Below are 22,011 nucleotides of genomic sequence, written 5' to 3' on the forward strand. Positions count from 1 at the left end.
TCCATCCTGTGTCCCCTTCCTTCAGGGCTTTGCTAAGAGGCAACCAGCTAATCTGATTCACTAATGTCTTACAGGAAATTCTATGAATTATTCAAGGCCCTGTACAGCTCCTGCCTCTTCTTTCACACCTCTGATTGGCCAAGCTCTGACCTGTTCCTTCCCTGAATTTGGACAAAATCCACAGTTGGTACCACCAGTTGGCACTCATACATATTCTTTATATCATTAACTCCTCTGAGTATGTGCTTTGTCTTCCCAATGAGAGTTTAAACTCCCTGAGGCAGGGACCTTATCTTTTGCTTCTTGTATACTTTCCCTAGCAGCTAGTGAAACGAATTAATTCGCTCACTATATAGTCCATGTGTGCCTGCCCTGTGCCCGGCAGTGGTCTAGATTCTGGGGATACAGCAGGAAGCAAAACAGACACATCCCTGTCTTCATGGATCTTCCATTCCAAGTGAGGGGGGTTGTGACCAAAATAAATAAGTAAAATATAGAGCAGGCCAGGTGGTGAGAAGGACTATGGGAACAGTGAGGCAGGGAGGTGCATAACGGGTGTGAGAAACAGCAGTTTCGAGTTTTAAAAAGAATAGGGAGGGAGGGAGGAAGGGTGTTCAGGGGAATGGGTCATTTGAGCCGCCATCTGAAGGAGGTGAGGGAGGGAGCCAGGAGGGTGTCATCTGGGGGCAGACAAAAGAGCCAGTGCCAAATCTCCTGGAAAGTTTGAGGAGCCTGGAGGAGGGCCTTGGGCTGGAGCAGAGTGGGCAAGGGGCAGGGGGAGGAGATGAGGTCAGAGAGGTGAGGGCTGGGTCATGTGGGTTTAGGCCCGTGTGAATTCTAGGCTTTTACTCCGAGATGGGTAGTTCCGGAGGATTCTGAGCAGAGGACTGCCCTGATTTTTGACTCACCTTCTCAAGTAAAGGTGTGTGTGCTGTGTGGGGAACAGGAATTAGGGGGTTAAGGGGGGACATCAGGAGATCAGTGAGGACGCAGTTACACATCCAGATGACTGCGGGTGGTGGCTTGGGCCAGGTGGTGGTGGCAGTGATGAGAAGAGGTCATAGTCTGCACGTGTCTTAAAGATAGAGCCCACAAGGTTTTCTCACAGATTGGGTGTGAGCGTGGGTGGAAGAGGAGCCAGAGATTGGTCCAAGGTTTTTGGCCCAACCAATCAGAAGGACGGAGTTGCCATCAACTGAGATGGGGAGGACTTTAAGAGGAGCACGTTCAGGTGGCAGACCAGAAGCTCAGTTTTGAACATGCTGAGTGTGAGGTGCTATGGGCATCCAAGTGGAGGTGTTGGGTGGGCAGTTAGATCCGCGATCTGGAGTTTGGGGGCGAGGTGGATATGGGAGTCATTGGTGAGTGTCTAAGTGGTCTTTGGAGCCCACGAATGTGGCTGAGATGCCCAAGGGTGTGCGTGCAGATGGAAGAGGAAAGAGGGCCAAGCCCTGAGCCAGTCTGGGAGCTAGGGAGAGGGAAGAAGACCAAGGGGTCCTCACAGAGCAAGCTGCCTTCTCCCCTCCCCATCATGGCGAGGTCCTGCACAGCATCCACTCTGACACTGAGCGGCCTGGCTTCAAAGCTCAGCCCTTCTGCTTGCTGGCTGTTATGTTCCTGGCCAGATTGTTTACCTCTCTGTGCTCTGGCTTCTCGGCCCACCAAATGGAAATAATAATAAAGCAGATTTAGAAAATTAAATAACAACATATGAAAACATTAGAAACAAAATCCTGCTTGCTTTTATTATTCTTATGGATCACACTGTGCAAAGTGCTGGTGATGCCAAAGGAAAAACTGGGGTCCTGTCCTCAAGGAACCCATAGTGTAGACATGGCAACCAGTTGCAGTAGGAAGAGGCATGGCAGCAGGAGAGACCGGGACCAGGTGCTGTGGGAACACGGGGCGGGGTGGGGGGGGGGGAGGAGGCCCAGGGGGAGGGAGGGTGCTGGCCAAGGAAGGTTTCACAGAGTAGAGAGAGGGGCTGAGGGTGGAAGAATAAATGAGGTCTGCTAGGCCTGGTTCTTGGTGAGGAGCCAGGGAGGGCTGGGCATGAAGGGCATTGCAGGCTTCCAGGACCACCTATGTAGAGATGAGAGCTCCAGGGACCTTGGGATCAACTGGAGGTTTAGCATGGTTGGAGCAGAAGTTGTGAGGCCAATTAGGGAGTGGGTGGAGTCAGTCCACAAAAGGCCTTGTTAGCCAACCTAAGGAGGGGAGGAGAAGGAGGTTTTGGAATCAACTCTGTGACTTCAGGCAAATTATTTCGCATTCAAACTCAGTTTCCTCCTCTGTAAAATGGAGTTAATGAATAGCCCCTTGTGGGGAAGTTGGTGAGAATTCAGAGGTAACAGTTGTGAAACGCTGAGATAAGATCTGCCTTCTGAAATGATGGATCATCATCATCACTTTATCCTAGAGGCTAGGATGGCATTGAATAATTTTAAATGTAGGAACGGGTGGGTGGATGGATGGATGTATGTATAAGTGGGTAGTTGGATGGATGGGTAGATGGATAGATGAGTGGGTGGGTGGATGGATGGATGGATGGATGGATGGATGGATGAGTGAGTAGTTGGATGGATGAGTGGGTGGGTAGATGGATGGATGGATAGATGGATGGATGGATGGATGGATGGATGGATGAGTGGGTAGTTGGATGGATGGGTAGATGGATAGATGAGTGAGTGGGTAGATGGATGGATGGATGGATAGATGAGTGGGTAGTTGGATGGATGGGTAGATGGATAGATGAGTGGGTGGGTAGATGGATGGATGGATGGATGGATGGATGGATGGATAATTGGGTGGATGGATGGATGGATGGATGGATGTATAAGTGGGTAGTTGGATGGATGGGTAGATGGATAGATGAGTGGGTGGGTGGATGGATGGATGGATGGATGAATAAGTGGGTAGTTGGATGGATGGGTAGATGGATAGATGAGTGGGTGGGTAGATGGATGGTTGGATGGATGGATGGATGGATAATTGGGTAGTTGGATGGATGGGTGGATGGATGGATGGATGGATAAGTGGGTATTTGGATGGATGGGTAGATGGATAGATGAGTGGGTGGGTGGATGGATGGATGGATGGATGGATGGATGGATGCATGGATGGATGGATAAGTGGGTAGTTGGATGGATGGGTAGATGGATAGATGAGTGGGTGGGTAGATGGATGGATGAGTAAGTGGGTGGATGGATGTCCTCCAGAGATTCAGGATTAATCACAGCTGTGGCTTAAGAGATTTTAGGCCCCAGGATAGGCCAAAAGGGAGGGTATGGAATGGGGCCTGACTGAGGTTGAGAAGGTGCAAGGTTCATTGTCCTGTCTTTGAGACCAAAGGATGGTCCTCCTAGTTTGGTGTCTCATAAGCTTTTCCCATTTGTCCATCTGTCTCTAGTCTCTCTCTGTCTCTGTTTGTTTTTTTTAAAAATTTTTTTTTTCAACGTTTATTTATTTTTGGGACAGAGAGAGACAGAGCATGAACGGGGGAGGAGCAGAGAGAGAGGGAGACACAGAATCGGAAACAGGCTCCAGGCTCTGAGCCATCAGCCCAGAGCCCGACGCGGGGCTCGAACTCACGGACTGCGAGATCGTGACCTGGCTGAAGTCGGACGCTTAACCGACTGCGCCACCCAGGCGCCCCATCTCTGTCTCTGTTTGTATCCTGCTTATTTTTTCTGACTCTATCTTTTCTGCTCTGCTCTCTCGGTCTCTCCCTTCCTCCCTCTCTGAGTTTCTCTGACTTTGTGTCTCTGTTGGTCCTTTTCCCTTGCCTTCCTACACTGCCCACTGTCCCTTAGGTCTGGGCAGCAGTGTCTCACTCAGGGCTTTCATAGGATTTATATCTGCAGTGTGCAACAGCCCAGACTGGAGGCAGACCCCCTACAAGACAGCTCCAGCCCCGTGAAGTGAGGGGTGGAGGGTGGGAGGGTCGGGGAGCTGGATGTGTCTCTGTGCTTCTTCTGGGGTCTCCCCATCCCCACCCCAAAAGACCTTGCCTTTTAACAGCGGTGCCAGGAAAGGGAAAGACTTGATGGTGGGGGGGGGGCGGTTGACAGCGATGGAGAGGTTTTTTTGGAGGTCTCCCCAGTGCCCTGGAATCCCCTGCCCTGAGGGAGGCACGCCTGGGGAGATGGTCTCTTCTGTCCCACTGATGGAGCTGCCTTGTCCCTCAGGTTGGTGGATGACCGCTGTGTGGTGGAGCCCGCGGCAGGGGACCTGGACAACCCCCCTAAGAAGTTCCGAGGTAAGACCTCCACTCTCACCGCCAGCCTCTCTCCCAGGCTGCTGAGTCTTGGCCCTGGGACAGAACTCACTCAACTCCATCCAGCCCCAACGGGCCGGGTTAGACCAGGAGCTGCCCTGCAGCCCTGCTACTACTCTCTGCGGAACCCCCATCAGGCTGTGCTGCTGCTACCTCGGCTCAGACAGCTTCTGCCTTCATTTCCGGGGGGCCACACCCCGCTTCTCAGGGGCACACCCGCATCTGGCTGGGAGCCGTTCTCCCCCGAACTCCCCACCGGCCACAAGGCCTTCTTTGTTTGCATGACTGGGCATTTTCTGAGGGAGCAGGGGAGGGGAAGAGAATTTCCCCGGGCTTTAGGAGGCCCAGGGTGAGAGCCCTTCTGGGTGCCACAGTCTCCTTATCCACGTGGTGAGGGGATTGGAGCCAGTGATCTCTGGGTCCCTGCTCCTGACCCTGGCGGTGTCCCCAGGCCCAGGCCTTGTGGAGGACTCCCGCCCGAGGGGAGCTTGTGGAACCCAGACCTCGCTCTGCTGAGTGACCTTGGCAAGGGCCTTTGCTCTCGGGGCCCCTGTGTCCTCCGTGGTCAGTGGGCTCCTCAGCCCCGCCCCACAGGCCCAAGGGTGCTGAGAGAATGAAATGACACCCTGCTGTCACCGTGCCCAGCCAGGGTAAAGTGTTATTGTTGTGATTACCTGTGAGGCTGAGACCAACAATCAGACAGATCCTGGGTGTGGTGGGCAGGGTGGGAGCAGGTAGGAACACGCCGGGCTGCTGCCGCCTGGTCTGCCCATGTGGATGCTCCTCTGGGGAGAGATTAGCTGGGATTGTGCTCGAGGGGGATGCTGGGAGGCGAGCGGGGTTTAAGATAATCCTGCGGCATCCTTGACCGTCTGTCTGCCCAGGCCTTGCCCATCCATTGAAGGGTGGAGGAGATAGAGGGGGGCCCTCCCAGCTGGAAGAAGGGCCCCACACCTGTTGTTGTGCTTCTGCTTGTACCGGGGGCCTCTGAGTGGGGGCTGAGTCTGGGGGTCTTAGGCCAGGACGTGCCCTGGTATGTGGGAACTGCCTCTGGCACTGGACATTCCTCACCACCGTAGACTCTGCTCTGTGGAGACTGGCCCCACTGCCTCTCTCACCTCATCCCCCACCCCTTGCCCCCCTCTCATTCCCTCCAGCCACACCGCCTCCCTGCTGTTCCTCATATTTATCGGCCAAGCTCCCCCCCCCCCACCCCCGTACCTTTGTACTTGCTGTTCCTCTGCCTAGAAGGTTCTTACTCCGCATATTCACCTGGCTTGTGCTTCAGGTCTCATATCCTTGGTGGGGCATTCGTTGACCACCCAGTATCAAATTGCACCCCTCATCTCCCTTCCCTGCTTTCCTTTTCTCTACAGCGTGAATCTGACATGCCCCATGCATTCTAGTTATGTGTTTATCGTCTGTGGAGCTAGAATGTCAGCTCCGCCAGGGCAGGGATCTCTGGTTGTTTTGTTCTCTGTTCTGGCTGCAGCGTCTGCCACATAGTGCGTGCCTGGTACACATCTGAGGAATAAATGCAGGCATCAGCCCCTCCTCAGGCTTCCTCCCGCCCCTGCTGCCTCTTTCAGGCCTGGCTGCTCCCGTTGCTGTGACCCGTCCAAAGTCCCTAGGTTGAACCCAACCTCGAAAGCATGGAACCTGGGCTTTGGGGGTTTCAGGGTGCTGGTGCGGGCCCCCTGCTTGGAGGCCCAGCTCTGACCATGCCTGCCCCTCGGTCCTGAAGGTTGAGAGTGGGTAGTGATGGAGCCTGGGCCTTTCCTGGAGCCAGAAGTAGGAGAGCTTTGGAGCGGCTCATGGAGGGGCAGATTTCTACTCTAGCTGGGGGATTTAGGTAAATTCTTGGGAGGAAGTTAGTAAGGGTGAGGGTCCCCAGGGTGGGCTGTGCCAGGGCAGGGAGGGCACTGGAACAAAGAGGGAAGGTGTGCGCAGTCAGCTTTGTGGTGTGACAGGTGGTGGCAGGCAGGTGGGTGTGGCCAAGGAAGATTTGCTCTAGAGTTCCAGTGGACAGAGTCTGGGGCCAATTTTTGGCAACAAAAAAAACCACTACTCCCTCCTTTCTTTTCCTCTCCGTTTTCCCAAAGCCTGTGAGTGGGGCCCTCCCCAAGATCTGGGGGTTGCCCTGTGGTCCCTGTGGCCTCACTGCGCCCAGCCAGCTCAGAGAGGGGGAAGGGGGGACTCAGCCTCCAGCTTCTTCCATGCCCTCTCTGCCCCAGGTCCTGGCCTGGGGTGTCTTGATGAGGCAGGCAGAGGCCCCTCTGAACTCCCTGTGGCCCCATTTGAACCTGAGAAGAGCCGACCTTTGGGACAGAACCAGGTCTCTGTGCACCCCATAGCTGGCAGGTAGTTGGGAGTGTGAGAACTTGGAAAAGAGACATGGCCTCCCACTACTTCAGTTTTGAGACTAACGCCCAGAGAAGAGGAAAGCATAGCTTGGCCTCAAACCTGGGAGTCCTAGTTCTCATTGTTCCACATCCCTCCTGTAAACACCCTGTAAGGCACTGGAAGGAGGTCCCCAGCAAGGGTGTGGGGGCCATGGCAGGCATGTTAGAAGTTGGCTAGATGTCATCAGAGATGGCCGTTTCCTGAAGCCCCACAAGTGCAGTCACAGCATCCTGGGTGGGCCCAACCGTTGCTGGGAACTCTGGTTTCTCCCTCTCTCCCCCAAAAGCTTGGTTATCCTCACATGCTGACCCTGGAGGCCCCCAGGCTGGGCTGGCAAAGCCCAGTGAAGCTCCCGACCAGCCTCCACCAGTCCCTGATAGGCTTCTTGTTTGTGGTTTCAGCTCTAGCCATCTTCTGAGGCCATTCCAAGCCCTAACACGTTCTGGGAATTCTTTCCAGACTCTGCAGGGCCCTGGAAGGCCCAGGTTGCTGGTGCCCCAATGTGTAGGGCACCCCATGCCAGCCCACCCTCCCTGACCTTTGCTTTGCCGTAGGGGTCTTGGGGTTATGGCTGCTCTGAGTCTCACACTGCTGACTGGGCCTTGAGTCTGAGCAATTCTCTCCTGTGAGCCCTTTTTCTATCTCCATTTCCACTTGGGGGCTCGGGGAGACCCGGTATAGGGCTTGGGGAGCTCTTGTCTCCCAGTCTACCTTAGGGAAGCTCAGAGCCCACATACCTAGCTATGGCAACCCCAGGAATGTATGTAGTGGCCACTTACCCACTTAACCACCCAGACTGGGGGGAGCCCATGCAGGGGAGAGGCTGATGAAGTGACCTCCCCGTGCTTATATGGCTGGGGGCCCCCCACCTCCCCCAAGGCTATGCCTCTGCTCTCCCTGTCCCACCTTCTAAGCCGTTTATTGTTATTTTTGTTATTATTAAGACATATTTCAACTCTACACAAAAGTCAAGAGAGCTCTATCAGATCCTTCTTGCCACGTTTATTTCAGACCTTGTCATTTTTAAAGCATCTTATGCCTGTAGCTGAAGCCCTTTGGGTTTTTCCCCTGATCTCTTTCCCCTCCCTCTCTCTCCAGAGGCAAACACTCATCAGAAATTGGTGTGTACCATTCAGGAGCCTGTTTTTATACTTTTGCTATTAATACGTAGGGCTGTATTCATGAACGATACAGGATACGATTTCCCATTTTTATAACCCCGCGTATTAAAATCTTTCTGCACATTTTTAATTCAGCATGGTTTTTGAGGTTTCTCCATGTTGACACATTTGGCTTTAGTTCATCTGGTTAATTGCTATGTAATATTCCATCGGGTGAATAAACTGCAATCCACTTATCGGTTCTCCTGTTGATGGACATTTAGCTCATTTCCGGCTTTTGGCAGCTGCCGGCCATGCTGCGGCGGGCACTGCCATACCCGTCTCCTGGGGCTCATATGCAGCAGTGTCTTGGGTGTGTCCCGAGGTGGGGGACACCTGGTGCAAGGGAGCTCTTCTGAGCCTTCCTGCAGGGCTGTGCATGCTCACAACCCCCCCCCCCCAGACTATGGGTGCGTCCCCCCCTGCTTCCACCCCCCCTTCTCGCTGCACTTGGTTCTGTCCCACTAAATTTCTTCCAGCCTGCTGGGTGTGAAATGGCATCTCACTGCGGTTTTAATTTGCGTTCCTCTGACTACCAATGAGGTGGAGCATCTTTTCATATGTTTATTGGCCACTTAAAATTTTGTTCTTATTCCCTCCCCCCCCCCCCCATTTTATAAAAGTAATGCGAATACAGGCTCCAGGTTCAAGATGAAAGCAACATTGCCCCCCCACCTCACCCTCACTCACCTTCTGCCCCCTTTTCTGGGGGCAATGGTATAGAAAAACAGACTAGGAAATTTATTCATATATGAAAACATCAAAACATTGTACAAATAGGCATAGAGAGTCTACTCCCACCCGCCTTCTCCCCCTGCTTCGCTCCTCTACTGTGGTCCCTTCAGGGGACCACTTTCCTGAGCTCCTTATGCATCCTCCAGGGTTCCTTTGTCAAATACAAACATATGCAGTCTTCGGATTTCCCCCCTTTTCTTACATAAAAGTAGCATTCTGTATACACTATTCTGTTTTTTTGTTTTTACTTTATAAATCTTACTATGGATCCTACTGGGGACCTTTTCATATTAGTATATAGAAACCTTGAAATGTCTCTGTTTTTTTGTTTCGCTTAGAAACTCATTTTTGGGTGCCTGGGTGACTTGGTTGAGTGTCTGAATTTTGATATCGGCTCAGATCGTTCATGATCCCAGGGCTGTGAGATCGAGCCCTGTGTCGGGCTCCGAGCTAGGTGTAGAGCCTGCTGAAGATTCTTTCTCATGCTCTCTCTGCCCCTCCCCCACTTGTGCTTGTGTGTGTGTGCACACGCTCTCAAAAGAGCATGCCACACACTCTCAAAAGAAACAAACAAACAAACAAAACAAAAACCAACTCATTTTTGTTCTGTATCCTCGACAACTGTGTGAAAACAGTGTTTCTATTACTTACATATATTTTTTTAAATTTTTTTTTTAACGTTTATTTTTTTGAGACAGAGACAGAGCATGAACGGGGGAGGCTCAGAGAGAGAGGGAGACACAGAATCTGAAACCGGCTCCAGGTTCTGAGCTGTCAGCACAGAGCCCGACGCGGGGCTCGAACTCACGGACCGTGAGATCATGACCTGAGCCGAAGTCGGCCGCTGAACCGACTGAGCCACCCAGGCGCCCCTACTTACATAGTTTTAAACGTTAAAAAAAGTATTTATTTTTACATCGTGGTAAAGATCCATAGCATAAAGTTCCCCATCTTTAGCCATTTTTAAGTGTACAGTTAAGTGTCATTAAGCACATTCTCACTGTTATACAGCCATCACCACCTTCCGGCCTCAGAACTCTTTTCTTCCCAGAAAACTGAAAGTCTAACGTGTTAAATAATCACCACCACCGGCCGTTCTCCACTGCCATCCCCCCCCCCCCCCCCGCAACCGTGCTGCTTTCCAACTCTGTAAATTTGACTGTTTGAAGTACCCACATGAGCAGAATTACCCAGTATTTGCCCTTTTGTGACTGGCTTCTTTCACTTAGCATAATGGCCTCACGGTTTACGCACGTGTGGTATGTAGCGTGTGTCCGAAGTTCTGACCTCTGTCTCTTACACCTGCAGAGCATTCCATTATGCGGCTCTGTTGGGAAGTATTTAACCAGTCCCCTCCGATGGACACTTGGGCTATCCCTAATCTCCAGCTTTCCCGCCAGTGCTGCAGCGAAGACCCCTGTCCCTTGTCATTTTGTGCAAACGCATGTGTGCTCTTGGAAGGCTGGACCAGTGGCGAGGCTGCTGAGTCGGGGGCAGGGGCATCTGGGCTGCTGATGTCTGGGCATCTGAGTCTGCCAGCTGCCCCCCACTGGGTTGTACCACGTTATGCCTTCTCAGCCACTTCCGAAGGCAGTCCCTTTGAACTCTTCGATGTTTCCCCTGTTGCTCCCAGGTCTTTCAATGTTTTGCTTATTCTAGGAGAATTTAGCTCCCCTGGGCCACCTGTCCACTTCCTCTGCCCCATCCTCCTGAGGGCAGCCTGTCGCGATTCTCCACTGTCATCTTCATAAACCTGATGATTATGGTTCCGCCTTCATTTCTCAGCCACCAGCAACCCCAGCGCTGCCCCCCGCCCTCTCCCCCCAGCCGCCAGGCTCACTTTCAGTTTTACATCAAGGCTGAATGACCTTGCCTTCTCTTCTGTACACACCCATGGAGTCTTCCGTGTTTTGTTCGACAGGTTGAGTCTAAACGTTGACAATAATTAAAAGCAGATGTTTACGTGATTTACACAGGGCTTAGATGTTATTGTGACTGTAGAACTTTATTCCCTGTGCTGTGTTCGCATCTCGAGTTGTCTGCACTGGTGCTTTTCAACCTGGTGGGAACAGGAGGACTATTTGGGGTTGGGGTGCCTTTACAAATGCATATCCCCAGGCCTCGCCCCAACCTGCTGAATCTACAGGGGACCTGGGAGTTTGTATTTAAAAAATTTTGCTTTAATGTTTACTATTTTGAGAGAGAGAGAGAGAGAGAGAGAGAGAGAGAGAGAGAGAGAGAATGGGCAGGGGAGGGGCAGAGAGAGGGAGAGAGAGAATCCCAAGCAGGCTCCACCCTGTCAGCGCAGAGTCTGACGCAGGGCTCGAACTCACAGACTGCGAGATCATGACCTGAGCCCAAACCCGGAGTCAGATGCCTAACTGACTGAGCCACCCAGGCGCCCCAAAGGAGTTTGTATTTTTTAAAGCTTCCCCAGTGGCAGTGGCTTTTGGAGTGTTACATACCTTAGTTTCAGGGAAGGTCACTTGACTTTGTTTACTAGGTGAACATCCTCTTGTCTGCAGCCTCACAGGCAGTGGTGCCCCCTCCGCCGCAAGCATGTGTCCCCCAGCACACGCAGCCCTTACTGTTGGAAACCTGCCCGGACCCAGACTTATCTCTTGGCCTTTGAGGCTGCAGCTCCCGTGTGAGCCCGGTCTCCCCGCTCCCATCCCACTCTTCCTCCTCACTGCCCTTCTGCCCTGTGGTTTGGTGAGAAGAAGGGTTCTGGCCTCTTCTGGGGTTCTGACAGGGCTGCCTCTGGGCAAGAAAGCACAGCATTGTAAAAGCATGGAGGTGCGCAGAGAGGTGGGCCACAAATATTTTAGAGGACTCAAGTCATTTATTCATTCAACAGCATCTTCTGACGTGTATTACAGGCAAGGCTCTAAGGGACCATCTGTGTGAGAGAAAAAGGCACATTTGACAAGTTCTAGGTAGTCAGTTTCCAAGACAGAGATGAAAGATTTGGGAGCAGGGAGGGATCAGTGCTGGCTTCCTCCCACTCCTGGGATGCTCCAGGGCAGTGTGCTTCATTCAGCCATGGGCTCTGATCCATTAGTGGGCTGTGAAGTCCCTTCAATGGGACTCAACCATCCTTTAAAGAATTGGATAGAATTAAATTCGAATGTGTCTTAGAATGCGTGGTAGTAAGAGTTGTTAATGTCTCATTAATTCTTCCTTCGGCCCTGCCTAACCTCCTGTTCCCCTGTTAAATACTTAAGTGAGTTTTAAGTGTGGTTGTTGAAGCTTTTTTATTTCTAGAGATTCTATCTGGTTCTTTCTCAGCCTGTGATGTTACTTTGTATAGTTTCCCCTTCGAAGGATCCCTTAGGCTTTTGTGGATTTAGGCAGGGTAGGTGTAACTGTTCTACGGATGCCTGTTTGAAGTCTCTTCAACGTCTGTTTCTACTGTCTGTTTTGTGGGTTGGTTCTCTCTCAACACATCTATTTCCCAAGAGTTCCTGGTTGTTTTTCACTGTACACTGGATATTGCATTTGAAAAATTTGGTACGGAGTGCCTCGGTAGCTCAGTCGGTTGAGCATCCAACTTCGGCTCAGGTTTGAGCCCCATGTCGGGCTCTGTGCTGGCAGCTCAGAGCCTGGAGCCTGCTTTGGATTCTGTGTGTCCCTCTCTCTCTCTGCCCCTCCCCCATGTGCACTCTGTTTCTCTCTCTCTCGAAAATAAATAAACGCTTAAAAAAATTGAAAGATTTGGTATGAGTCGTTGTGGGCCAGGAGGAAGTTACCTTCCTCCAGAGAGGGTGTGCATATCCTGTTACCGGACTCCTGGGGCTCCACCCATCCAAGACTGCCTAAAGCCAAGCACAAATTTCGGGTTTCTTGCACCATCCAGGGTATTCCAACAGGGCTCTCATTGCTGGAAGGAGCTCTTTTCACCTGGGGTGTAGCCCTTTGGGGTCTTAGCTTCCTGAGTGGAGGGTCGCCTGTTAGACTCCCACCTTCCATGGGCCTGGGCTTGGATTTCTGTCCCTGTCACCTGATGGAGCCATCCAAATAAAAGCCCGTGTTTTCTGGAATCAGCAAATATCCTCAGGGCGAAAGTAGCTTGGGTGTTTCTGTATCTCTCGAACTTCCCTTTGATCTTCTGTTGGGGCCCAATAATTCTTCACTGTTTAGTCAGTTCTTTAAGAAGTCTTAAAATAATCTCCATTTGAAAAACCTGGCTGCTTTAGTTGTTTTCTGGTTGAGTTGGTCCAAAAGACATGATAACGACGGTTCTCAGCCCTGCCCTGTCACAGCCTGCCCCTATTACCAGGGACAGAAGTCCCCATGTGGTTTCACAAAGTGGTGATCCGAGAATGTATTTCGTAGGCGAGTCAGTTCAGAAAGGCTTGAGCCCCTCTGCTGTAGGGTGACCCGGGGCAGCATCTGTCTTTCCTTCTGTTCTCTGTTCTGGATTGGGAGTGGGAGGGGGTGGTGGGGAGACCAGGGAGCTCATGACCTCCAAGACCCGTGGGCTCCAGGCTCACTCAGACTCCGGGCCCTGGCCGGCCCCCTCCTGTCTCAGTTTGCCCGACCCCAAGTGTGACTGGCTGCTGTCACTTCACCGCCTCCTCCGGCACTCTCTTGTCCTTCCCTCCACTTGAGCGCCCCATCCCTTTCCTCCCTTCTAGGCTATGGATTCAGGCCCCACCTCATCCACGTGAGGGACTCATTTCTAGATTCCTGTGTTCATCTGGCAGATATTCTCTGAGACCTGACCTGGTGCTGGAGACACGGGGAAGGACACGTGGCCCTGCCAGCCTGCAGATGAGCCTGTCAGATCCAGAACCCCCTTTAATATTATTACGTGGAATTCAAAAATAATACAATCTATGCACGTCTATATTTATGTAACATAAAATGGGGGGTCCAGGGCCCGGATCTGACTGAGCCTGGAGCTGGGAAGAGGGAGCGAGGCCAGATCTAATGCCCTAAGTGTGATAAAAAAGAGACATAAAAGGAAAACAATTTATAAGATAGTAATACATGTTTTAAAAGTCGATGTTGGGCACAACTAGAAGACCCAAGGAAGCAGTCAGAGCTTGCCTGTGAATCATGAAGACGGCAGCCACAAACGCAGGCATCTGGCACGGCCATGAGCGTGATGCATTCTCTGAAACAGCAAAAAACTCCTGGTCAAGTTTGAGCAACACAAAGAACAACACAAATTCCCTCAGTTTCGAACGAGTCGCATTCCTGAAAAATTCAGTGTTTGCTAAAAACTGTGTAACAAGTACTTTGTGTTTCTGTGGGCCACTCTGGGCCCAGAGTGCTGCCCTCCGCTGTCCACCTGCACGCGTGTGGCAGGACACTCTCGGCAGGAGTCATGCCGGACAGTCTTTATGGTGCAGGTGTCCAGCGTCCCTGTCCTGCCCACTAAATGCCACCTGTTACCTCTATCAGGACAACCACCCTCCCATTTTCCAAAACAATTCCTGGTATGCTCCACTTCTCTGACTTCTCTTGGGCACCAGTGGCCTCTAACAAGGCAGTGCGATCGATGTGGTAACCGGGGGACCTGGGGAGCCCTGGGAGCTCCAACCCAGCCTGATGAAGCAGGAGGACTTCTGGGAGGCGGTGACACATGAGCTTCTTCTGGAGGGCTAAGCAGATCTTTGAAAAGACATACTCTCTCCGACAAACTGAGCGCTTATTTCTAGAAGTGATGCCCCCTCATGCTGGTGGTGCCAAGGTGGGCTAGGCAGGGCAGGCCTTGGCGGCTCCATCTACGAATAGAATTGCCATTTTTTCCTTCCCTCTGTCTTTGACTCACTCGGTCTCTCTTCCTGATGACACCAGGGGGCCTCTGCCTGCTCGTGGGCTAGATAGAAAATCCAGTTTTGCTTTTAGTTGCCGGGGGCTGGATGACCAGCTTTGACCAGAGCAGGCACCTAGCCTTCCTTTGGAGGGTAGTTGAGAGGGCTTGAGGCGCTCTCCAGCACAGCCATCCCTGTCCTGGGCTCCAAGCGGCTGGAGAGGCCCAGTACTGCAGCGTGAGAGGGGTCTTAGAGACCATAAGCCCAGCGCCTTGTCCAGGGTGTGGTTCCCTCCTGTGACGGGGCACCCACTACCTCACAGGACAGCCTGTGCTGTTGTCAGGTGGGTCCATCCGCCTGGGCCAGCACGTCACCATGACCCAGAATCCCCGATCCCCTCCCACCACACTTTAGAATAGGATTTTTCAACTCATGCTTCCTTTTGATAAATAGAAAAATCTGACGCCCTCTCTGGAGTGGGGGCTTATGAAAATCATAAGTGTTTCATCTGCTTTCCAAAAGAAAAAGAGTAAAAATGAACCTGTTTCTGGAATTTTGATTGGGGCAGGTTTTAGGTCAAGTTCCCTGGAAGCAGAGCCTATGACAGGAAGAATTATTGAAGAGGGGTCTCAGGGGAGACCTCACTGACTCAGGGCAAGGGAAGAGCCAAGCAAGGATGTGGTTTCAGGCCAAATAGAAGCGTCAGCCGGATCGTACAGGGAGCTGGGGAGTGACCAGCACTGCGGACAGTTATCTCCAGAGGCCAGACTATCCTGTGCCTGTGCCAGCTGCTCCTGGGGGTGGGGAGGGAGAGGGATGCAACTTCCCAGGCATCTGTGGGCAAGATGGCAGTGGGCCAGAGGAGGATGCAGGTATGAACTGTCAGCCATCGATGTCCACAAAAGCTGGCACAGATGGGGCATGGGGTGCGGGCCTGAGAGCCTCTGATAAATCTCCCATGGGGAAGAGGGCCTGTGTCTGCCTCCCAGCTGGGATCCTGCTTTCACACCTGCCCCAACTTCTTCTGGGTCCTTCTTACCACTACCTCTCCATCCCAGTGGGGCAGGAGGGTGGGGAGAGTGGGGTGGAATTTGGGGGGTGGGGCTGTAGGCTGAGCCCTCCATGAACTGATCTCCCTCCCTTGGCCTGCCCCACCACAGACTGCCTCTTCAAGGTGTGTCCCATGAACCGCTACTCGGCCCAGAAGCAATACTGGAAGGCCAAACAGACGAAGCAGGACAAGGAGAAGATCGCTGATGTGGTGCTGCTCCAAAAGTTACAGGTGTGTATGCGCACAGGCATGCACCTGTGTATGTGCCTCAGGAATCCGGGTGCACACACGGAGGCCGCTGCCCATCAGAGCCAAGAGGGGCCCTGTGGCTGAGTGGGAAACCCCAGGATGCAAGAGATTGGTATGTGTGGGTGTGAATGAGGTAAGAGAGAGGAAGTAGAGTGCCTTCCCAGTGATCCACTTGTCTATATGACCCTTTGTGCCAGTTAGAAGAAGGTGCTCCTTCCTCCAGGCTGGCATAGCCCTGATGCCCTGGGCACATGGCTCAGTGAGTGAAAGGTGGACTGGATTTCAGCTTCCACCCAGCCCTTCAGCTGGACGCCATAGTGCAGTGAACAACCTGTACAACTGTACCTGGAGTTACCAGTAGCCCCTGGCGACAGTGGCTCCAGGGAACCTGATTTGAAAACCAGTCTTAACCTCCTTCCTCATTATATAGAGCTGGGTCCTGGGACCATTAGAGGGGGCTGGGCAGTCCGTGCTTTCATCCTGTGAGTTTGTAGTAGGGCCTGAACGGCCCTCAGATCTCTGACTCACCTTGGGTTTGTTGGACACAGGGACAGTGCACAGTGCAGAGGCCTGGTGGTTGCTCATGGACCTCTTGGGGGCAGTGGCTCAGTTGACATCCTAGCAGTCCCCTCCGGACAGACCTCAGGGCCCAGTCCCCATGAAAAAGAGAGTACGAGGCTTTGGCTGTGGTCAGCAGCTTGGCACTCTGTTTCTGAGACCCTCCCTCAGGTCTGGTGTCCCAGCCCCTGTCCCGTAGACCTTGCTTCCCTGTGTCCCCTTCCTTGAGGAGGTGGGTGTAAAATGGGGGAAGAGTGGGCTTCACCCCATAGCTATGAACTGGGCTGGAAAGAGGGGGCTGAGGGTGGGCTGCCTGAGGTCTGTTACAGATAACCCATCTTTCTTCCTGGGCTGGGGGCTGTCACAGGCTTCCTTGCTGCTGCGACACATGCCGAGGCTGAACCAGGGATCTGGCCTGTGTGTCGGGCATTTACATGTACACAGACACACACTACATGTGTAGTCACACTGTGGGTTTATGGGAAATCATGTGGTACACGGCCAGTTTCCCTAACAGCCACCCTTGCCCCAGCCTCCGTTGTGAGGCCTGGCTGAAGGGACTGAGGAGAAGGACCGGGTAGAAGGGCCAGTGCTTTCAGGGAGTGCCAATCTGATGGAGGAGACAGAGCCCTGTCTCTAGGACCCCCCAATCTGATGGAGGAGACAGTGCCTATCCTTAAGCAGTCTCCAGTCTAATGTGACAGAAGTGCCTAAAAACGTGTCCTTAATGGGAAGCCAGCCAAACCCTCAAGGACCTTGGCGTTAGATCTGTCAGAGTTGGATCTGGGCCACCAGTGAAGACAGTGGCTAGGAGCACACACAGTTTTGGGAGGGAGGATCATAGAGGAGTGGGGTGGAGGGGGATGGGAAGGAGGCGGAGGAAGTAGCGCCAGGCGTGTCTGTCAGGTTTTTGGGCTGGGGGAGGGGTCCCATGATGGGGGCATCAGGAGTCGGCTGAGTTGGGGGTAGTGAGGCACAGCTTAGGTTGTCTGCTGGCAGTGTCAGACGGCACAGGGAGTTCAAGGGCCTGCTGGCATGCCTCCTCCAGATGGGGGGAGGGGGCAGGGGATCGGGGTTCGGGTCCCTGGGCTGCAGGCTGTCTGACCTCAGGCTGCCCCTCTGCATTCTGAGTCTCAGTCCCTCATCACCTGTGGAGGGAATGGGCTAGATGGCCTCTGGGGGGGGGGGGGCGTCACTGGGTACAGTGCCAGAAGCTGTGTGTGTGTGTGCACACCTGTGCGTGGGGGGGGATGTGACCCTCCAGGAGCCGGCTTCCGAGCCTGCGTTCCACCTCTGCGTGTGTCTGTGCAGCACGCAGCCCAGATGGAGCAGAAGCAGAATGACACGGAGAACAAGAAGGTGCACGGGGACGTCGTGAAGTATGGCAGTGTCATCCAGGTGAGACCCACCTGCATCCCCCCCTGAAGAGGCTGGGCTGGCGTTGGGGAGAGGGGTGCCAGCTGACATGCCCTCTGGGGCGTGTCCCTGTGACTGCATATCTGCTTCTGGGTGTGCCTGTTTCTGTGTGGCCTGAGTAGCTGTGTCCGTGGGTGTGTTTCCAGCACAGTGGTCACCGGCCGCTGGAGCCTTATGGTCTGAGTTCAAATCTTGGCTCTGTGACCTTGGGCAAGTTACTTAACTTCCCAGTGCCTTTGTTTCCCCATCTGCAAATTCAGGCCAATGATATTACTTCCCTTTTGGTAACTGTAAGGTTACGGGAATGGATACATGGGAAGGATTCAGAAATGCTAGCTGTTTTTGTGTTCACCTAGGCTCCTGACAGTGTGTGTGTGTGTGTGTGTGTGTGTGTGTGTGAGCACGCGCGCACGCGTGAGTGACTGCACGTGTCTCAATTCGTGTGTTTATGTCTGTGTATCTGACACTGTATGTGTGTCCAGCTGTGACCAAGGTCCAGTGGGCCGCCCAGAGTCCCCGTCCTCGATGGGCTGGCCCCCTGGGGCCCGGTGACCTCACTTGCACCCTGCCTGCCCCCCAGCTCCTGCACATGAAGAGCAACAAGTACTTGACAGTGAACAAGCGGCTGCCGGCCCTGCTGGAGAAGAATGCCATGCGGGTGACACTGGATGCAACAGGCAACGAGGGCTCCTGGCTCTTCATCCAGCCCTTCTGGAAGCTGCGGAGCAACGGGGACAATGTAAGGACAGGGCCCGGCTGGAGGGGCCTGGTGGGAGGTGCGGGCCGCAGCACCAGAGGGGCTTTGACAGGGTCTTTGATGTGGGGACTGGATGAGGTCGTGCCCGTTTCTCAGAGGGGCAGACTGAGACCAGGGAGAGGCCTGGAGGCCTGGCCCTTCCCACCTTCACCCTGTTCCGCCTGTCCCCATAGGTGGTGGTGGGGGACAAGGTGATCCTGAATCCTGTCAACGCCGGGCAGCCTCTGCATGCCAGCAATTATGAGCTTAGTGACAACGCTGGCTGCAAGGAGGTGAGTGAGGTGGTGGGGCCAGCCCGCAGTGGAAGGGCGTCTGAACATCCTTGAGGGCACAGAAGGGCCCCTCCCCACCACGGTCTTTTCCTCCACTCCCACCTGTCCAGCTGGGCGAGCTGGGTCTCTACGTCTGCCCCATTCTTTGCCCCACAGGCTGGCAGCCCCAGGGCAGCTGGCTGGGGCCTGGGGGCCCTGGCTTCGAGAAGACACCTCCTCTCTGTGCTCTGATGGGAGCTGGGCTGGTCCTCCCCCCACCCCCTCACCGGGCCTTTCATGCCCCACTCTCCAACCGCTGGCGGTCCGCCTGGCATCAGGGTTCTCTCTGCCCTTCCCCAGGTCAACTCTGTGAACTGCAACACCAGCTGGAAGATCAACCTGTTCATGCAGTTCCGAGACCACCTGGAGGAGGTGTTGAAAGGGGTAAGGACTGGGAGCCCACTGCCCACTGCCACCTGCCTGCCAGCTGCCCAGACCGGCCCTGAAGGTCCCCGTTTCTACTTTCCCTCACCTACCCTTACCCAGCCCTGCTCTCTGTCAGGCCCTCCCCTCCGTCCCCACCCCCCGCCCCCCCCACCGCCGCCGCCACCAACCGGACCACCCCATCTTTTGTTTCTAGCCTCCCAGCCTCAGTCTCCATCTTTTCTGGATCCTGGCGAGCCTCGATTTTTCCTCTTGCTAAGAGTGTGTCAGTGGATAGGGGTCCCCATTCCCTCATCTTGGAGAGCCAGATCCTTTGAGCACTCTGTTTCCTCCCCCACGCCTGCTCCATGGATCCAAGCCAGGTGCACTGCCCTTTGCCCTATGCCCTCTTGGGCAAGGGCCCGAGGCTGCTGAGTCAGGGCCTGTGCCCCGATTCCAGACAGGCTTGGAGGGCACACGGTACTGCTGGGAAACACTGCGGCAACGACTTAGGGAGGGACCAGAGCAAGGGGGAAAGGGGGCTGGAGACACCATTAGACAAGCCCTGAAAACCAGGCATCCAGAGGTTCAAGTGGGGCTTCAGGGGATGGAACCAGCCTACTGGGGTGTGGGTTCTATGTGGAGGGGCAGTTGGGAGGGGCAGATATGGGGGTAGCAAAGAGGGTGGGGCTCCTCAGCTAGGGGAGTTGGCAGGCATCTGACCATGATATCTGTTAAAGGGACAGGGGACAGGCCCGAGAGCAGCCCCCTAGGGAGGCTGCCCTGTGTTCCCTGCATCTTCCCCTGCATAGAAGCCTGCAGTGGCTCCCTTGACCCTCCGTTCCCAGCCAGGCTGCTCCATCAGACTTTCCTGCCCCCCTCAGGCTGCCTCAGCCTATCACTCTCCCTCTCCCGTCTCCCAGGCTCTTTCCTGTTCACCCACGCTCTGTTCAAATGCCTTTCTGTCTCTCCCTGAAGCCTGCGCGTCATCCACATATCAGTCAAGCCTCAGCCTGTGTGCCACCTCCTCCCAGAAGCCTTCTCCGATTACACATTCCAGCCCCCAATCTGTGTGGCCCTGAGAAAATGAAGCACCATCATCAGGTCAAACCCCGTGGTGCTGCCTGGACTGGTTTCGGTGAATCTGTCATGGCTTTGATGTTAGTGCCAGGCAACCTGGAAGTGAGATCTGAGTGTGCAAAGTCCACCCCTTTTTTTTGTTCTCAACCCTGCGCCTCGTGGATACAAGGGTCACAAGGTTCCGCCAAAGCAACTCACATAATCTGTGTCTAGTTATTCACTCGTGTGTTCACTCCACAGGTGTTAACTGAGAACTTTGTGTCCAGTGCAGTGGTAGGGAAGCCAGATAATGCTGTTAGTGGTCGCAACTGGTGGTTGGAGTAATAGATATAATATTACTAGACGGTAATAGACGACCCGCTGGTTGTAGGTTCGCTGCCGGAGGAAGTGTGGTGGAAAGATAAGGGCTCTGGAGCTGCAGTACGGATTCATGTCCCATTTGTCACTAGCTCTGTGACCCTCGGCAGGACACTTACCTTCTCCGTGCCTGAGCCTCTCCACCTGTAGGGTGGGGATAGCGATGTACGTACCCAGGGAGTCAGTGTGAGGAGGAGGTGAGAAAGTCCACGTGAGGTGGGCACGCAGAGGCTGGCACGTGCTAAGCGCGCAGCGTGACTCCATTATACAAATTATAATCCTCGCAATCTCTGCAGGGAGGTCATAGTAGCCCCGTTGTACACGAGAGGAAACTGAGGCTCGGAGATGTTAGGGAACTTATCCAAGGTCACACAGCTTGTGAAGCAGAGCCAGGACCCAAACTTGGTGTCTGTGTCCAAAGCTTCGGAGATGAATAAGCCAGCTGTTCTAGTCCTGTGGGAGCAGAAGAAATGGGCAAGAACTACCCATGTTCGGGCAGAAAGGGCCCTAGGGAGGTGCAGCCATGGGCCTAGAAGGGCCCCAGAAGGTGACATCCCTCCTGCCTTCATTGAGGGGGTGACTCGAGATTGGCCTTTAGAGGTCAGGTGGGGTTTCTAGAGATATAAATCCGGGAAGGAGACAGTCAAGGGTGGGTTTGACATAGGAAGCTGGGGAAGGATCTGGATAAGAGCCTGGCTCGCCCCAGTCATCTGGACATCCAGGATTTGGGATCTGGGCAGAGCGCCCGGCTGAGGGGCCAGCCCCTGGCCCCGGCCACCTGCTGGTGGGGCCCAGTACACATCTCACCCTCTGCTTGCTGGCTCTGGGAGGAGCCACGGGGGCCCGGCCAGCCGCTCCTGCATCTGACGCAGGTGGGGCTGGCCGTCCTGAGCCCGTGACCCACACCTACAGGGAGACGTGGTGCGGCTGTTCCATGCGGAGCAGGAGAAGTTCCTGACGTGTGACGAGTACAAGGGCAAGCTGCAGGTGTTCCTGCGCACCACGCTGCGCCAGTCCGCCACCTCAGCCACCAGCTCCAATGCCCTCTGGGAAGTGGAGGTCAGAGCTTGTGTCTTACCCAGGACCCAGCCCTGGGCTCCCCCCTTCTTCCCCCATCCCCCTGGAGGGTAGAGCCGGGGTAGGGTGGGGTGTCCAGGTACCACTCACCCAGAGCTCTCCAGGCGTCCAAAGTAAACTCCTCCAGGCCTCCCCAGGGTCACCCCTCCCTGGCCAGTCCTCCTTCCTGCCTCACCCCTGCACCCCTCAGGTGGTCCACCATGACCCCTGCCGTGGAGGAGCCGGTCACTGGAATGGCCTGTATCGCTTCAAGCACCTGGCCACGGGCAACTACCTGGCTGCCGAGGTGAGTGGGGAGGGAGAGAGGGGCATCCTGGGGGCTCAGGGTGTGTGTGCGTGTGGGCATGTGTGAGCGTGTGTGCCTGTTGCACGTCTGCACACACAGATATATGTGACTGTGGACCTTGGCTTATCTGCACTCTTGCATTTAACAAATACTATCAAGTAAGTGCATGA

The 22,011-nt window shown here is 54.1% G+C and overlaps 1 protein-coding gene and 1 long non-coding RNA gene across 4 annotated transcripts in view; one reads left to right on the plus strand and one right to left on the minus strand.

The window, feature by feature from the left end:
- Positions 1–22,011, plus strand: part of ITPR3 (inositol 1,4,5-trisphosphate receptor type 3) — a 67,499-nt gene that overhangs the window by 12,299 nt on the left and 33,189 nt on the right. For all 3 annotated transcript variants that reach the window (XM_045497931.1, XM_045497930.1, XM_045497929.1), the window contains exons 2-9: positions 4,188–4,258; positions 15,497–15,618; positions 17,506–17,592; positions 18,191–18,349; positions 18,541–18,639; positions 18,979–19,062; positions 21,391–21,537; positions 21,746–21,841. In XM_045497931.1, coding sequence (XP_045353887.1) covers positions 4,188–4,258; positions 15,497–15,618; positions 17,506–17,592; positions 18,191–18,349; positions 18,541–18,639; positions 18,979–19,062; positions 21,391–21,537; positions 21,746–21,841 — 865 coding nt within the window. The remainder of the gene's footprint in view (positions 1–4,187; positions 4,259–15,496; positions 15,619–17,505; positions 17,593–18,190; positions 18,350–18,540; positions 18,640–18,978; positions 19,063–21,390; positions 21,538–21,745; positions 21,842–22,011) is intronic.
- Positions 1,725–5,421, minus strand: LOC123608258. Its single transcript, XR_006717149.1, has 2 exons — positions 4,951–5,421; positions 1,725–2,207 (listed from the first exon to the last, which is right to left on the minus strand). It is a non-coding gene; the product is annotated as an uncharacterized LOC123608258 (long non-coding RNA).

This window comes from Leopardus geoffroyi, chromosome B2, assembly GCF_018350155.1.
Source record: "Leopardus geoffroyi isolate Oge1 chromosome B2, O.geoffroyi_Oge1_pat1.0, whole genome shotgun sequence".
Taxonomy (NCBI): domain Eukaryota; kingdom Metazoa; phylum Chordata; class Mammalia; order Carnivora; family Felidae; genus Leopardus; species Leopardus geoffroyi.